General features: G+C 48.5%; 1 protein-coding gene across 2 annotated transcripts in view; it reads right to left on the bottom strand.

The window, feature by feature from the left end:
- The window catches only part of LOC143824513 (ras GTPase-activating protein 4-like), a 32,729-nt gene that overhangs the window by 12,590 nt on the left and 2,720 nt on the right, over positions 1 to 17,419 (bottom strand). For both annotated transcript variants that reach the window (XM_077311887.1, XM_077311888.1), the window contains exons 2-7: positions 5,877 to 5,933; positions 5,500 to 5,613; positions 4,567 to 4,628; positions 2,091 to 2,220; positions 1,446 to 1,527; positions 193 to 327 (exon numbers count right to left, since the gene is read on the bottom strand). In XM_077311887.1, the coding sequence (XP_077168002.1) occupies positions 193 to 327; positions 1,446 to 1,527; positions 2,091 to 2,220; positions 4,567 to 4,628; positions 5,500 to 5,613; positions 5,877 to 5,933 (580 nt within the window). The remainder of the gene's footprint in view (positions 1 to 192; positions 328 to 1,445; positions 1,528 to 2,090; positions 2,221 to 4,566; positions 4,629 to 5,499; positions 5,614 to 5,876; positions 5,934 to 17,419) is intronic.

The following is a 17,419-nucleotide window of genomic DNA, read 5'->3' as shown; positions in this document are numbered from 1 at the left end:
CTGTAGCCGAACACAAATTTTAATTTAAGAAAAGATAAGGTGGGTCAGAGCGCTAGGAGAGAGAAGCCGTCCCTTTGGGCAGCAGGCCCTCTCCCCTTCCCCGGACAGCCTGCCCTCCCGCTGCAGCTTCCAAAATAGCCTCCTTGCCCTATGAAAATTTACATGCCCGTCTCCTGCCTGCCTCTGCCTTACCTTTCCCAGGAAATCATTCCGGCTGACGAGGTCCCAATCCCACACCTCTACGACGCACAGCTTCTCGGGGGCTGACTCGTCCAGGTCGAACTCGAAAGCCTCATTCCATCTGGGATAGCAGGACTTTTTGATGACCTGGAAGAGAGAAAGGGGAGAATCCCATAGCCGCAACTGGCTTAGATAGCTGCCTAGGAGGAGTTAGTGGAGCTGGTCACGGAGAAGGCCTATCAAGGGCTGTTAGCCGTGACGGCTAAGCACAATCTCCATGTTCAGAGGCAGGGTGCCTGCGCATGCAAGTTGCTAGGGAAGGGGGAAAGAAGGGGAGGCTTGACCTCTGGTCTTCCTACCTGAGGATTCCCCAAAAGGAAGCAGGATGCAGGGTTAGATGTTCTATTGGCCTCATCCAGAAGGGCCATTCCTGTGTTCATTACGTGTCCCTAAGAGCCTCTTGTGGCGCAGAGTGGTAAGCAGCAGAAATGCTGTCTGAAGCTCTGCCCATGAGGCTGGGAGTTCAATCCCAGCAGCCGGCTCAAGGTTGACTCAGCCTTCCATCCTTCTGAGGTCGGTAAAATGAGTACCCAGCTTGCTGGGGGGTAAACGGTAATGACTGGGGAAGGCACTGGCAAACCACCCCGTATTGAGTCTGCCATGAAAACGCTAGAGGGCGTCACCCCAAGGGTCAGACATGACTCGGTGCTTGCACAGGGGATACCTTTAATGTATCTCCAACCCCTTATTACACAAATGTATTTGTTTATTTATAAGTTTTCTAGACTGCCCCTCCCTGCAGGCATATATGTTAAATACTGTCCATTATAAAAGTCACAATTAAAATCCTATTAAAACTTTAAAAGCTCCGTTTTTTTACCCGCTGCTCCATCTGCTTCCGCCCATGATGCTAACAGGGAGGTGGAGGGAGGGAGGTCCCTAGGTTTTATGGGCCGTGTGTGTTCTGGCCTCAACCAAGTGCCTGGGAGAAGAGCACCACTTTGCAGTCCCTTAGATAAGGAGGGCACACAGACCGCATGTGGCCTTGAAGGATAAGACCGAAACCTTAAACTGATCCAGAATTCAACTGGCAACCAGTGCAGTTGTCACATGGCAGGACTTTGCATTTCTGCCACCTTGGCGTGGCCAGAAGATGGTCTAGTTGGCAGAGCCTTGTGGGCGTAGGGGGGCACATACTTCTCCTCCTTGAAACACACCCGGTGTCTTGTTTAGCCCCACCTTCTTCTCCCCCAGCACAAACTCACTGAAGTCTCCTGGGTCTTGCCGTTATAGCGAACTCTGACGAAGGGGTCGGATGCTCCGTTCCGATCCTTCCGGGCCAAATCTCTGGGAAGGAGAAGGGGGGAGAGAAGAAAGCAACGGATGGTGGCTGACGTTCTAAAGGCTCTCAGGAGCCATGGGTGTGGATGGGGAGCCCTGCTGGAACGGAGGGGGAAAGCAGCCTTTGGAAGATTCTCTCTCAGTCTAGGCTACCTCGCAGGGGTGTTGTAGGCAAGTTTTAAAAGTATCGCTGAGCTCCAGGGAGATTGGACCCGTCTCATCAGTCTAGGAGATTAGTTCACAAACATCGGTCTACCTGCAATTTCCTACTAGCCAGTAAACATTTTAACTAGCTACAATTTTCAACTGGTCAGCAAATTTTAATAGTCCAGTAGATATGGGTTCAAGTTTAGACTTGGCCAGAAAGCCTTACCCTCTCAGAGTCGTTGTGTCCCTCGCACCTGGAACCAGCCCTAAGCCGAGTCTCCCCCCCCTCCGCCTTCTTGTCACTCTCACTTCCACTCCAGGCCTTGCCTTGTGTCTCTTAGCGTTCTCCGGCTTCCATTTCCACCCAGGACCTGCTGTCTTTCAAAGTGCAGCCCCTCCCAGCCCACCCAAGTCAGCCTTACCGAGCATCAAACACCTGGCAGCGCAGCTTCTTCGCCGCCTCGCTGCCCACAACTTCGATTCGCAGGTGAAGTTCCCCTTGCACTTCCTCATCCGGGTCAATTTCGGTGAGGTTCAGCCAGCTGCTGTAACCTGGAAGCAGGAGGAGGGAAAAAAGAAACTTAAAAAAAACAACAGTGTTCCATGTGTGCCTACCTTGCAGGGATAGCGCAAGGCTAAACTAAAGTTAAGAGCTGTGCACATCAGAAATGCCACAAGAAAAATAGCTTTCGGAGGAGATTGGATGGGCACCTGTCAGGCGTGTGTGAGTTTTAAGACCCCGAGAAGGTAGGGGGCTGGATTGGATGGCCCTTGGGGGTCTCTTCCAGCACTGCGTGATTCTGAACTCTCTGTCTCTTCAAAAACAAATGCTGTTGAAGATTTGCTTTAGAATTTGCACTGAAGCATCCAATGATGCCCATCTTTCCTCTCATATTATCAGCTTGAAGAAGTGAAGCAGTGGCTGTTTTGACACCCTCCCAACTCCTTGCCAATCCGAATTCCTCAATTCACCCGTTCGTAATCCTGGACAATAACACCATTCCTACTCCTCGACTCTACACAAGGTCGCCAGCTCCAGGCTGGAAAATCCCTGGGGATTTGGGGGCGGAGCCTGAGGAGGGCGGAGCTTGAGAAAGGGCAGGACATCAATGGGGCATAATGCCCTCGCATCCGTCTTCCCCAGCAGCCATCTTCTCCAGGTAAATTGACCTGTCGCTTGAAGATCAGTTGTAACCCTGGGAGATCCCCACCCACCAGCTGGAGGTTTCCAACCCTAACTCTGTGTGAAATTTCTGATTCCCCCTCAAACTGGTTTCCCACTTCTCTCTCAGCAGCTACTACATTTCTCACTGCGAGCTGCAGCCAACCGAATCGTCGCCCCCTGCAGTTAAAATGCCGCTCGGCTAACGGAGCCTGCCCTAAGTCGCAAACAGTAAATTGGATGTTTAAAATATTCCTTTGAGCCGTGCTTATCCTGAGGGCGGCTGTCTGAAGTCGTTCAGCCGGTGCCGAATTCATCACAGACGAATTTTCGACGTATGCGAAAGTGCAGAAGCTGGAGGAGCGTGCGTGCCGTTCCTCCAAAACATGACTCAACTCCTCTCCAGCCAAGCCGGCCGATTTCGACAGAGAGTGGGCATCACGGTTTGGACACAGCCCAAGATGAGTCAGAAAACCCCGGTTGGCATGACTAGCAAAAGGCGAACTGATCCGACGGTTCTCTCTTCAGAGCTGCAGGAATATTTATAGTGCAGAAAGAGAAATGGAGACGCCGACATTCTGATGAGGGTCTCGTGAGATCTGTGGACAGTGTGGGTTCTCCGTTTCTGGCTGCAAGGATGGGGTCGTGTAGGCAGACTGCACGGTTTTTATATACAAATCAAAATTTGCATCGTTTGCATGGGGAACGCTGCTTTATCGAGACACGAGCAGCTGTCAAAAAACATACGTACATTTTGCAGGAAAAAGCTGGGCGTGAGCAGACAGGAATTGTGGGTTTGATTTGCAGAGTGGAGGCCTGAAATTGCAACAGAGAATTGAGGGGTCCACAAACAGCAGGGAGACCTTCAGTTTTCATGCCGGTTTGCCACGGATCCTCTGAGAGATACAGCTCGGCAAAGAACCCCTGCCTGAGACCCTGGAGAGCCAATCAGAGTAGATGACACTGACCTGGCTCAGCCATGGTACAAGGTAGCTTCACGCGTCCTACCTTGCGTGGTTCAGCCCCGCTCCTGGTTAGTAGCTGATTTGCAGAAGATATATGAAATACAGAGGAGGACTGTAATCTATTTGAAATCTCTTTACTTGGCAGCTGACGGAGGTGGTGGGTGGGTGGGGAGATTGGTTTTCTGAGGCAGGCCCTCCTCCTCCACGTCCAGGATGAGTCACCGGGGTCCCTCCGCATGTTTGGCTGCTCCTTCAGCAAGCAGCTCACGTTCACTCTTGGCTCCTGTCTAGCCCAGCAGACAGATGATAGCAAAGAACGTTGGGGGGGAGGGGAGCTAGAGGGATTCTGCTGCAGGAACTCATTCTTGCCTGCCTGCTTCTGGCCCCCCGGTCTTTTCTGCAGGCCAGGTTCACCTTACGGCACAGGGAACATCAGCTGCCTCCGGAAGGCTGCTTCCTAAAGACCGTAAAAGTCTTGTTTGGGAGCGGCTTGGGCTAATGAAGTACATCTGCAAGCCTGTGCACAAGGTTTCGTTTAGGGGCGGAGGGATGCCAGTTTCCAGGTGGGACCTGGAGATCTCCCGGAATTAGATGAGAGAGACCAGATCCCCTGGAGAAAATAGCAGGAATGGCAGATCCCTCCTGACTGTAATGGACTCGGCGTACTCAGACAGGGAGTGCCAATAGCGGCTTTAAATAGCCACAGAGACACCTCTGCTGTTTACTCACTCCGAATTAAAAATAGATCACCGTCGCGAGACTCAGTCTCACCTTTGGGATGCTCAGCCAGCAGGCTGTGGGTAAGGGAGACTTTCCCGATCACGTCGTCCCGGCTGATGGGAAAATAAAGAGACAAAGGGGAAGGGGGAGAACAAAAGGTGTTCACAAATGACCACAGAAGATTAAAGCCTGAAAATGCCAGATTATGCAGGTCTGGCCCAGTGCTGGGATGCATGGAATGCTCCTCATTCTTTTGATACTCTGCAGTTCCTCTCTAGAGTATTTGCGCACTTACAATAACCTCGTTCATTTTGGAATTACAGCATGCACAGTAGGATACGGGCTTCACTCCCCTGGCTTGTTTCCTTTCTTCTGCATTATTGATGAGAAGGTACACATTGATAAAACAATGCCCCATGCCCCAAAAAAACCCCACAATGCAATTATATACATAACTGCAAACATTAATTTCGTATGTGGACTTAGTTATATGCCCATTTTTGCTACAGGCACAAAAGGTAAGGTAAAGCGGCATGCAAAAGGATTTCTTATATGAGCATACAAATAATCCCACCTGGATTTTGCTTTTGGAGATTTTTATTGATGTGTGCATAGACATCCGTACCCAAGTAACCGGGGATGGGGAAGGGGAAGGGGAAGGGGGAGATGCAAATAAAGGGAAGGAACTGAAAGCAACGTCAAAGCAGGCACAGACTGTGTACAAAATGCAGAAATTAAAAATTCCTGGAGAGTAGGCATCAGTTCTACTTTACAAACAAGACCATGCAGTCTAGGGCAGGGGTAGTCAACCTGTGGTCCTCCAGATGTCCATGGACTACAATTCACATGAGCCCCTGCCAGCAGGGTAGGGGCTCATGGGAATTGTCGTCCATGGATATCTGGAGGACCACAGGTTACCACCCCTGGTCTAGGGGAGGGAACAAAAGGAAGGATGGATGGAATCCACAGGAAGTGACATCGTACCTTAATGCATCTTCATCCATCACGTAGAAGGATACACAGTGGAAAGTGGGAGGCAGATGGACCTCATATTCTTCACCCCAGAAAGGGAACAGCGTTTTCCACACTGTGGCTGTCCTGGCGGAAGGAAGGGATTGACCGAAAAAGAAAAGAAAATGAGGCGTAATGAAAACACGTCAGTCAGAGTCATTCAGAAGTGGAACTGACTGCTTAAGGAGGTGGTAAGCAACCAGTCACTGGCGTTCTTCAAGCAGCAGCTGGGCAGTCAGAAGTGAGGAAACGGTCCCTGAACTTTGACAAACTTGTTTGTGGCTCCAGGGGAAAGGATGCGAGAGGAGAAAAAAAGTTAACTTTAGGGTGCTGAAGAATTTCCAGCTTACCTGACGATGGCTTCATTGTCGATTTTCACAATGCAGTAAGGGTCGCTGCTTCCTGTACTGCAAAGAGGTTAAAAAAAGAAAAAGAAATAAAGAATATCCATGGCAAAGATTACTTAGAACACAAATATACTTTAACTGAAGATGCCAAAGACTGAACTTGGGGAAGCTGGAGGATTGCAAACCAGGCACCCTGCTACTTAACTGAGCTTCTGACCCACGTTAGTATGATCAATAATTTTAACTCCTATATCCCTCTGTCCTGCTGGAGTCTGTGTACAGATAAAAGAGAACCAGGCCATCGGGCTTCAACTATGTTTCAACTTACATCAGTGCAAATAACCATCTACTTTCAACTTTCATCATCAGTGTAAATAACCATCTACTTTCAACGTTCATCATCAGTGTAAATAACCATCTACTTTCAACGTTCATCATCAGTGTAAATAACCATCTACTTTCAACTTTCATCATCAGTGTGAATAACCATCTAATTATATAATTGCGTGGCATCCCTCTCTGCATGGAAATCAGCAGGACAATGGAAGACCGAACGCTGAGTGGCCATGATGTATGATGGACAGGTATTCCAGCTTCCTTGTGAAATTGACTGGAATTTATGGTTGCCCCACAGGCCTGGGGTTTTCAAAGCAAGAAACGGAGGTGGTTTGACCAGTGCCTGCCTCTGCATAACAATTCTCAATGGCCTTGGTGGTCTCCTGACAGAATCCTCTTTATTTTATAAAAAATGTGATGATGCAGTGATAAATCCCGAGTTCAAATTCCGCCACCCACAACTTATGACAAGACGTGAGCTTGGACTCACAAATGGTCCCGTTGAAATAAATGTTGTTAGTCTGCAGCAAGGGTAGTCAAACTGCGGCCCTCCAGATGTCCATGGACTACAATGCCCATGAGCCCCTGCCAGCATTCGCTGGCAGGGGCTCATGGGAATTGTAGTCCATGGACATCTGGAGGGCCGCAGTTTGACTACCCCTGGTCTACAGGGATGGCTAAACTGTGGCTCTCCAAGATGTCCTTGGACTACATTTACCATGAGCCCTTGCCAGCATGGTCTCATGGTAACTGTAGTCTATGGACATCTGGAGAGCCACAATTTGGCTACCCCTGGTCTACTAGGTGCAACTGGGCTTTTATTTTACCATCCCTCTCTCTCCGCCTCACCTAACAAACAGGATTGGAGTCCAGTAACGCCATCAAGATGAACAAGACATCTGACAAATGAAGGCGCTTCACCCACAGACAAGTTCCTACAATTATTCTTTTGAGTGCCTAAAGTGCTTTCAAGTTCCAATTGACTTGCGCAACTCCGTACGGTTTTCAAGGCAAGAGGTGGTTTTCCATTGTGTGCCTCTCAGAAGAGGCTGCCTGTAGGAACTCTGCATGAATCAGTGCTCTGTCTTTTCCATCAGGAACCACAGTCAGGTCAGTGACTCACACAGAGATACGACGAGCATGCTCCTCTGAGGGATGCTGAGTCCTACCTCTTAGACAGTCTAAGAACCTTGCCCTCTCTTTTTGTGGCATGGAAGAGCAGGGGGGAAATGTCATTTTAATGTGGGATAGTCACCAGCAATTTAACACACACAAAGAAAGGAAGCATAAAAAGTAGCCTTGGCTGGATGTTCGGAAGAGCTAATTGGGAAACATGGGAACTCCCTTATGGGAAAGGTCATATCTAAAACACCAGAGGGGTATGGCTACTTTGAGCAGAATGTAACACAGGCTTTCTTAGCCAGGTTTTCATGCAACCCTGGGGTTTCTGGAGTTAATTAACTTACACATATATTTAAAATCTGTTAAGCATTTATTGGGTGGTATAACTACGTATGTTCTTGTTCCCTTGACCCCTCTCCCCAAATGGCCAATGATGGGTCTGCAGGGGGTGGGAAGGGGAGGGGCCCCGGGTGGGCGTGTCCACAGCTCTGCTTCCCAACCATTTTCTGCATGATCTCACAGGTGCTTCTGGGGGTTCTCGCAGCCTGGAGAATGGTTTAGGGCAGGGGTAGTCAAACTGCGGCCCTCCAGATGTTCATGGACTACAATTCCCATGAGCCCCCTGCCAGCGAACGCTGGCAGGGGGCTCATGGGAATTGTAGTCCATGAACATCTGGAGGGCCGCAGTTTGACTACCCCTGGTTTAGGGCTTTCTCAATGGTTAAAAAGGTTGAGAAAGGCTGATGAAACAGAATAAACAAAAGGCTTTATCTGGAACTGTGTGCATTTTGCCAGGTGCAGGAAAGCGGAAACACCAGCCATGAACTTGTTCGCCAAGTGCATTAGAGCAGGGGTAGTCAACCTGTGCTCCTCCAGATGTCCATGGACTACAATTCCCATGAGCCCCTGCCAGTGTTTTCTGGCAGGGCCTCATGGGAATTGTAGTCCATGGACATCTAGAGGACCACAGGTTGACTACCCCTGCATTAGAGAACTTTTCACAGGTTTAAATGCTGCATACATGGAATATTCCATGAGGAGGGACCATTGCTCAGTGGCAAAGCATCTGGTTTGCAGGCAGGAGGTCCCAGGTTCAATCCCCTGCATTGCCAGTTAAAAGGATCCGATAACAGAGAATGAGCAAGACGTTTGCCCAAGACCCTGGGGAGCTGCTGCCAGTTGAGATACATCATATTGACCTTGACAGACCAAGAGCCTGAACTCGGTATAAAACAGCTTCACGTGTTCACAGATGTTCAAACCCAACTGGGTCATTACCAGAGCCCCCCTCCTCAATTACTGACTGCTGCTGATTGTCTACAACATATTATGTACGGCTGAACACATACCTGCAGTGTGCAAGAGGTCACACTATATACAGAAGCATGCCTTCATGGGCATGGGCATGCCATTACACCAGTATGCACGATGGACAAGAGTTGGCCTCCAGAGAGCTGAGATCCCAAAGGAAGACTCATGTTCGTACTACAAGTATTTTCACAAGGTATTTTTGACACCCTGCCTTTCATCCCAACAGGGACCCAAAATGGCTTGCAGCATTTGCCTTTCCTCCACGTTAACCTTGCAATCACCCATCAGCTAACTATAGCAAAACCGAGCAAAATGCAAAACCACCCGGCTGTGCTGACTCAGCAGCGAAAAACCCATAAAGTTACCAAAATAGAGACTGTGATTCACCTGGGGCCGGCTGGAGAACAGCGTGGGCGTCCTGGGAAATGAAGGAATGCCCATAGAAAGGTCATTTTAGCATGCTTGCCCTTCAAGGCTTCCGTTGCCTGCTGGAGAACAGCTTATTTATAGAACTTGAGGCACCATGCCCTAGCCGTGGGTTCTATTTGATTGACCCTGTGGAATCTGCCTGGAGACTCAGTGAGAAACCTGGCCCGTAACTATCTTAACACAAGCCCGCGGCGCTGCGAACTAAATAAAAGAGTAAGCCCTTGGAAGGCGGGATGTGTCCGGGATGAGGAAGGGTGCCGATTGGCCCTCCGGACAGACTATCGAAGCACCTGCCGATTGGTCCCTCCGATTCCCCGCCGGAGCAACTGTGAGCCGGTGGCCTGACGCCACGGGAGGTGCGAAGCCAAATTCTGTTTCTGTTTCTTTGCAAACTTCCCTGCTTTGATGCAGAAGTTGATGCAAGATCTGGCACATCTGTAGTTTGGGATCTTGTAGGCGAACAAGCTAGAGAGAAGCGGGTTCAGGAAGCATCCTTCCGAAGGAGGAAAAGCACAGAGAACAGTGGCTCTCTGAAATCAGCTCTTTGATGACTCTCCCGTTGCTATGAGCTTTAACAGATAACAGGAAGCATTCATTCAAACCACAAAGACCAGCTAGAGGTAATTTCCTCTGTGCAGCAAGCAAACAACATCCATAGGAACAAGGATATTAAGGATCATTTCCTATGAGATTCAAGAGATAACATTTGCTGTCTAAGACATGGAAATCCTGATCAAAACAGGCCCATCGTATGGCTGTTTTTAGCCCCACTGTAGTGGGGCAGAACTAGAGAAGGAAGAGAACAGCTTTTTTTTTATATACTTTGCTTTTCACTACCCGAAGGAGTCTCAAAGGGGCTTGCAAACACCGTTCCCTTCCTCTTCCCACGGCAGACACCCTGTGAGGTAGGTGCGGCTGAGAGAGCTCTAAGAGAAACGGCTCTGCAAGAACAACTCGAAGATAACTGTGACAGGCCCAAGGTCACCCAGCTGGCTGCATGTGCAGGAGGAGTGGGGAATCAAAGCCAACTCTCCAGATTAGAGGCTGCAAATCTTAACCATGACACTGCAATGGCTCTCAGGAGTAGGTTTCTTTACTCCACTTTTCACCCAAAGGGGCTTCTGATTGCCTACCCTTCCTCTCCCCACACCCTATGAGGTAGAGGAGGCTGAGAGAGCTCTTATCACGAACCAAAGCTACTCACTTGTAACAGACAACTAAGACATACTTTATTTTTAAAAAGGGTTCAGAGCTGTTTATTGTGTTCAAGAAGAAATTTTATGATACTGCTAAGAATGACTGGCAAAAGAGCTTTTATCTTCAAAGGACAGTCAGCACAAAGCAAAATCTACATTTTAATTCATCCACGCCCTTAAAACTGGCTACTTTGAGGGCTGTTGCTTTTCCTACATCCCTAACAGAAGTGAACAGAGGAAGTTTCTTCACTTTGGGGTGCTTTGGGGGCTGGTTACTACAGAAGAAAACTTCCCATTTGTTGTTCTTCTTGGAAGAGGCTCCCTTTCTGTTTTCTGTTGTGGTTTTCGGTTCCTTCCACCGATTGTACATCTTTCTCTAAACATTCAATGATTACCGTAAATTGGAGGAGGAAGCCCTTCACATGTCATTCCGACGTTCAAGAGCCAGCTGGAATAGTCAGGATTCAAAACACATACACCCCCAATCATGAAGCACACACACCTCCAAGTTCCTGTATACACACAGACACACACACAAATCTCCACCGTGAAGAAGGTTAAAACATCAGCTTGATGTAGTGGTTAAGAGTGGCAGATTATAGTAATAGAATCATAAAATAATATAATTGGAAGGGACCTCATGGGTCATCTAGTCTAACCCCCTGCACTATGCAGGACACTCACAACCCTATCGCTCATCCACTGTAACCTGCCACCCCCTTGAGCCTTCACAGAATCAGCCTCTCTGTCAGGTGGCTATCTAGCCTTTGTTTAAAAATCTCCAAAGATGGAGAACCCACCACCTCCCGAGGAAGCCTGTTCCACTGAGAAACCGCTCTGACTGTCAGAAACTTCTTCCGGATGTTTAGACGGAATTTCTTTTGAATTAATTTCATCCCATTGGTTCTGGTCTGTCCCTCCGGGGCAAGAGAGAACAACTCTGCTCCATCCTCAATGTGGCACCCTTTTAAATACTTGAAGATGGTTATCAAATCCCCTCTCAGTCATCTCCTCTCCAGGCTAAACAGACCAAGCTCCCACAACCTTCCTTCATACGTCTTAGTCTCCAAACCCCTCACCATCTTTGTTGCCCTCCTCTGGACACTGATGTGAATAGATGTACCCTAAAGTCCCTCCCCCCTCCCCAAACCCCACCCACCTTGGGGGCTCCACCCCCTGCATCTCCAGGTATTCCCCCCACCTGGAGCTGGCCACCCAAGCATCCATGCTGGAAGCATTCCCGGCTGGGCTTTTGGGAAGTTCCAGCTTGCCTTGAAACATGCATGATTCTAGTCCTCATTGCTGCAAAGGAGAACTCGACCCGTTCCTTTGCTGCAGAGCACATGGGCAGCGAGGCACAGCCTACTCAAAGAGGTTATAAATCCATTTCTTTCCCTTTCTATGATGCACACTCGGTTAACGGGCAACACTAAAATGCGGGAACTTTTCACCCTTCACTGCCAAACACACATGCCCAAATTACCCAGTTTTCACCCCTGGCAGCACCCACTCCGGGACTGTTAATCATTTGTGAACTAAAGGGAAAGAGAGTCCATTCTTCTGAAAAATCAACACAGTTGAATGTGTGCACTGGGAGCAGAGGGAGCTCAATCTACAGTTCGTGGGCTTTGCATTTAACCTTTTAGCCATGGGTTATTTCCAAGCTGGGCAGACGAGGTTTGCAGAAAACGTAAGCGGGCACGGCTGAAGAAGAACGAACGGTTACTCCAGCGTGTCTTCACTGGATTAGTCACCCGGCTTTTCTAAGCCTTGAAAAATGTAATCCATTGGTTAGATGTCGATATTAGCATCATTCATAGAATCATAGAATCATAGAGTTGGAAGGAGCCATACAGGCCACCTAGTCCAACTCCCTGCTCAATGCAGGATCAGCCCTAAGACGATTCTCAGGGAAGAGGCTGTGGCTCAGTGGAAGAGCATCTTCTTTGCATGCAGGTTCAATCCTGGGCATCTCCAGTTAAAAATGAACCACTCTCCAAATGCCGAAGGCTGAGGATAAACACTCTCCATCAAGGAAGCTGCCCCAAAGTCATAATGGAGAAACATTCAGTCAATCCGTCCAATGCCATGTGACTCTAAATATCAGGGCTCTCTCAGCCTCACCTCCCTCACAGGTTGTATGTTATGGGGAGAGGAAAGGGAAGGTGGTTGTAAGCCGCTTTGAGACTCCTTCAGGTAGAGAAAAGCAGCATCTAAGAACCAACTCTTGGCCCGGCTCCTTCCCACCCACACCCGGGTACAGCGTCCCAAAAGGGCCAAAGAAAAATATGCGCCAGGGAGCCTGGGTTATTTTTTATTTTTAAGAAGCTGGGGTTGTGTTGATCAGCCGATTGTGCTATTCTACGAAAAGTGTATTCCCTATCCTGTCTTTTAAATGTTCCCATGGACAGATTTCCCCTTCCTTCTGGAAATAAATAAAATACCTTCCAACCGCCTGTCCCCATCTCAAAAAAGAGCTCGCTGGTCCGGCTTGTTGAAAATGTTTGTTATCTTTAAGTAGCAATAGGAGCGACTGTTCTCCTAAGACAGGGGTAGTCAACCTGTGGTTCTCCATATGTTCTTGGACTATAATTCCCATGAGCCCCTGCCAGCATTTGCAGTTGTATGGGAGTTGTAGTCCATGAACATCTGGAGGACCACAGGTTGACTACCCCTGTCCTAAGAGACCTATTTTATACCCCCTCCAAGTTCCATATAATAAGGACTTAGCACAATTGGGTTGGAAGTGTGTTTGTACATCATCTGTTATCTCTGGCCACGCTGTCAAGGGAGTTATTAGCCCTGGTTGTTTGTTAAGCCATACCTTCCTTAATTGTGGTCCTCTAAACCAACACCATATCGCCAGTAACCTGGCAGCATGACAACAATTTTCCACTGATGATACAACGTGATTTTCTAGAGGCCTGCATGTCTGTAACCCTATGTTCTGCGCATCTTGGTCTTTCAGTACGTGCAAGCTGGTCTTTCCGTATATCCCCAGATAAAGTGGCTGAATGACTTCTGGATTTTCCCTTAAGAGTAACAGCCCATGGAAAAAACAAAACAAAAACCACAGTTGTGCCTTCATTTGTATTACAGCAGCTCAAACCAGCCATGGTAGTTTTGAGACCAGTTTTTAATGTCAGACTCTTACCTGTTTCGTAACAGGATTAACCTTATCCTGTACTAGGCTATTCGCATTTCCTGAGAATTTCACCCTTAGATATTGAACATCTTTGTCTTCCTCGTGGATCTTATAATCTTAGAGAGGGGCACTGTTGACCTGGATGGGGTCATACTGTTGGGAAAGGGTTAATAGAAATCACACACACACACACACACACACTTGGCAAACAGCAAGTCAGTGAACAGATTTGAAATGATGCTCCAGCTGTGAATCCTGCTCTGTTGCATCAGCTTTCAAACTGGAGATGTCAAGGATTAAACCTGAGACCTTGTACAGGAAAAGCAGGGGCTGCACCACTGTACTATAGCTGTCTCCTTGGAAATGGACCCAAGAAGTTACCTTATATAATACGATAAGGTAGGTAAAGGTAAAGGTATCCCCTGTGCAAGCACTGGGTCATGTCTGACCCTTGGGGTGACGCCCTCTAGCGTTTTCATGGCAGACTCAATATGGGGTGGTTTGCCAGTGCCTTCCCCAGTCATGACCGTTTACCCCCCAGCAAACTGGGTACTCATTTTACCGACCTCGGAAGGATGGAAGGCTGAGTCAACCTTGAGCTGGCTGCTGGGATCGAACTTCCAGCCTCACGGGCAAAGCTTTCAGACTGCATGTCTGCTGCCTTACCACTCTGCGCCACAAGAGGCTCTGAAAGGCCATTACCAAGCCCAATTAAAACAATATGGTACGAATACAAATAAAACAATATTTCTCCAATATTACATACATAAAATTGCAAACATGGGCTACTTCGCCTCCTGGGAGAAGACCTGAAATCCTACGCATACTTCAGGGAGTAAGAGCTCATAAAACCAAAAGTAGCACTTGCTTCTGGGGAGGAGGCGGAGGGAGAAGAAAACATAAACTTCTGCAGAAAGCATGTTAAAGTCATCAGCTCTCTCCGATGCACAACACGCCCTAAATGCATAAACTAAGTGAATTCTCAGCCCCAAACAAAACATGTTTTCCCCTCAGAGATCTCTGGCTGTGAGCATTAAATAAACAGTTTCAAAAGGTCATGTCATCAATCATTTCCGCCCTACTCAAAGGCTTTATGGTTTGGTGACAGATCCGCGAGGTCTCCAGTTGCCCCAAGATGACATTCCAGTAAAAACACTGCAGGTTAAGTGGCCCTCCCGGATATTTCTTAGGTCAAAATTACAAAGAATGGGAATGGGAATTAGTCTCTGGGGGGGGAAAGGGAATTAGCCTTCAAATGCAGCCGATGTTTGCCTTGTTGGAAACTTGAATCCAAGGTTGTGAGCTCCCGGGTCAGGAAATTCCTGGAGACGCTGGGAGTGGAACCTCAGCATGATATAGAATCATAGAACAATAGAGTTGGAAGGGACCTCCTGGGTCATCTAGTCCAACCCCCTGCACTATGCTGGACACTCACAACCCTATCGCTCATCCACTGTAATCTGCCACCCGGAGTAGTGCAGCCTAGAAGTGACCGTTGCATGAATTCCAGGTGATCCCCAGGCAGGCATGGATTCCAGGCGATCCCACCTGGAGGGTCTCCTGCCATTACAATCAATACCCAGAGGACCGAGATCAGTTCTCCTGGAGAACATGGCTGTGTTGGAGGCAGACCCTGTAGCTATGCACCCTGCTAAGGCTCCTCCCCTCCCCAAACCCCACCCTCTTCCAGGCTCCTCCCTCAACTTCTCCAGGTTTTTCCCGACCAAGAGATAGAAACTGTATAAACTCTACTTTGTCTTGGGAGCTGGACGCTATCATTATGTGTGGAATTCCCTGTTACTTATCCTTCCCCACTGACAGGCTGGCCTCCCCCGCAAAGTGCTCTGATCCTTTTCTGAAGGACACCTAAACCAGAGTTTCATGCTCCTCCTTCCCCTCCCTAAGAGAGGGCGCCCAACCAGCAACAGGTGTACGAAGAGAAGGAAAGGTAGCCCAGGTAACAGGGCAGCCTGACATGTCCAGACAAAATGCTCCTTTCAATGGGTTTATGCACCGGCTCCACTATCAGGAGAAGAGAAACAGTTCAGAGAAGGCAAGAGGCAGAGGAAAGCTTTCCTGAATGACCTGAGGCCTTTGCAGCCTGGAGAAGAGGACTGGGAAAGGCCTCTGCCCCTTCGGCAGCTGCTACCAAGCGGGGGCTGGAATCTCCACACGTTCAGACAAAGCAGTCCCTACAGGACTGCCCCCAAGGGGCTCGATGACAGAGCCACTGAATTAGCGAACAGAGATGTGGTAACCGGAGGCCAGGCGTGGGCGGATCCGTGCCAGCAGAGGACTCCCTGCTTGACCTTTTGCTCATGACAACCAAGGATTCACAACGGCAAGAGATTTTGCAGGGCACGTAAAAGAAATAGAAGAAGACAGCACAGGAAGCAGCTCCCCCCCTCAAATAGCTGGCAGTGATTTGGGCTCAGAAAGACCCCCATCACCAAACAGCTTTTGGGCTGGGGGACTAGACCTGAGACTTCCATCATATTCATTCATTCATTCATTCATTTTCCACATTTATATACCACTCTCCCGAACACGTGTGCTCTGGCAATGAGTCACAGCTCCCCACGCCAAAGAAGACTCTGCACATGACCAAAACAAAGGCCAAGGTCCTTATTGTCACCCTCCCACACACACACACACACACACACACACACACACACACACACAAACAAACAGACACTATTTTTATTTATTTCTGTTTCAAGTTTTCTTTTTCCCTTTCTCAAAAAGACTCTTTCCTCTCCCTACAACAGACACCCTGTGAGGTGGGTGAGGCTGAGAGAGCCCTGAGATCACTGCTCAGTCAGAACAGCTTTATCAGTGCTGTGGTGAGCCCAAGGTCACCCAGGTGGCTGCATGTGGGGGAGCGGGGAATCAAACCCAGCTCGCCAGATTAGAAGTCCACAATCCTAGATGTAGGGGGTGGTTCCTAAAACACAGGCAGGACCCATCTTCTCTTCCCTGCAATTCAACCTTCCTCAGGCTTCTTCAGCCAAGACGAGCGGCCACTTGAACCCTGCCCATTTTTTAGGTATAACCCAAAAGCTATAGGCAAAAAGCTGCCCCCCTAATAAACCAGCTGAAGTCTCAAGCCGCCGTTTTACCTGCCGCTAGAAAACAAACAAACAAGACCTCCATTTCATACACCACCAGAATGTTTTCTTTCTTCAGGAAAAGGCAGCACAAGAAGTTCAAGGCCCCTCCTGTCAAACCTGCTCCTTTCTCGTGCTCCCTGATACGGCTGGTGAATCTAGGTCATCTTGAGCCGCAGACATTTACCTGCTACAGGGGAGTGCAGAGGGAACGTTCCGAGCCAGAGGACAGGCACTTGGAGTGGGGTGTGTGGAACGCAGGTTGCAAAAAGAACCTGTTTGCTCCTGCACATAAAACACAGGGTGACAAATGATGGATAACCCAGCTCCAAAGGGAAAACCCAGCTCCTACACATAAAACACAGGGTGACAAAAGATGGAAAACCCAGTTGGCCGAAGGGAGAGGGATTCACACACAGTTATTTCTGAGAGCTTTCCTCTAAAACAGGGGTAGTCAAACTGCGACCCTCCAGATGTCCATGGACTACAATTCCCATGGGAATTGTAGTCCATGGACATCTGGGGGGGCCGCAGTTTGACTACCCCTTCTCTAAAGCTTTCCTCTCTCTCTCGTCATTCTGGGAGAACTCCAGGCCCCACCTGGAGGCTGGCAGCCCTACACTCTAGAATCAGCCTTCTGTTGTATGGCCCGCTATTACCATAGAGTAGGTCAGCACACGCCAGTGATGAAAAAAGCAAAAACTAAACTAAACTGAAAGGCAAACTCAAAGGGAAGATAATGGGACACCTTTATGTGGACTGACAGGTTGGATGACCAACTAGAATAAGAGGCAAGAAAACGGAGCACTGCAAGGTTTTATAATTGTCATTGTAATAATAATAAAATGACAATTTCATAATTGTTTTCATAATGTTTTCATAGTTGTCATTTTAATAAAA

The sequence above is a fragment of the Paroedura picta genome, chromosome 15 (genome assembly GCF_049243985.1).
Source record: "Paroedura picta isolate Pp20150507F chromosome 15, Ppicta_v3.0, whole genome shotgun sequence".
Lineage (NCBI taxonomy): Eukaryota > Metazoa > Chordata > Lepidosauria > Squamata > Gekkonidae > Paroedura > Paroedura picta.
The sequence above is the reverse complement of the archived record's forward strand: the minus strand, read 5'-3'. Positions and strand labels throughout refer to the sequence as shown.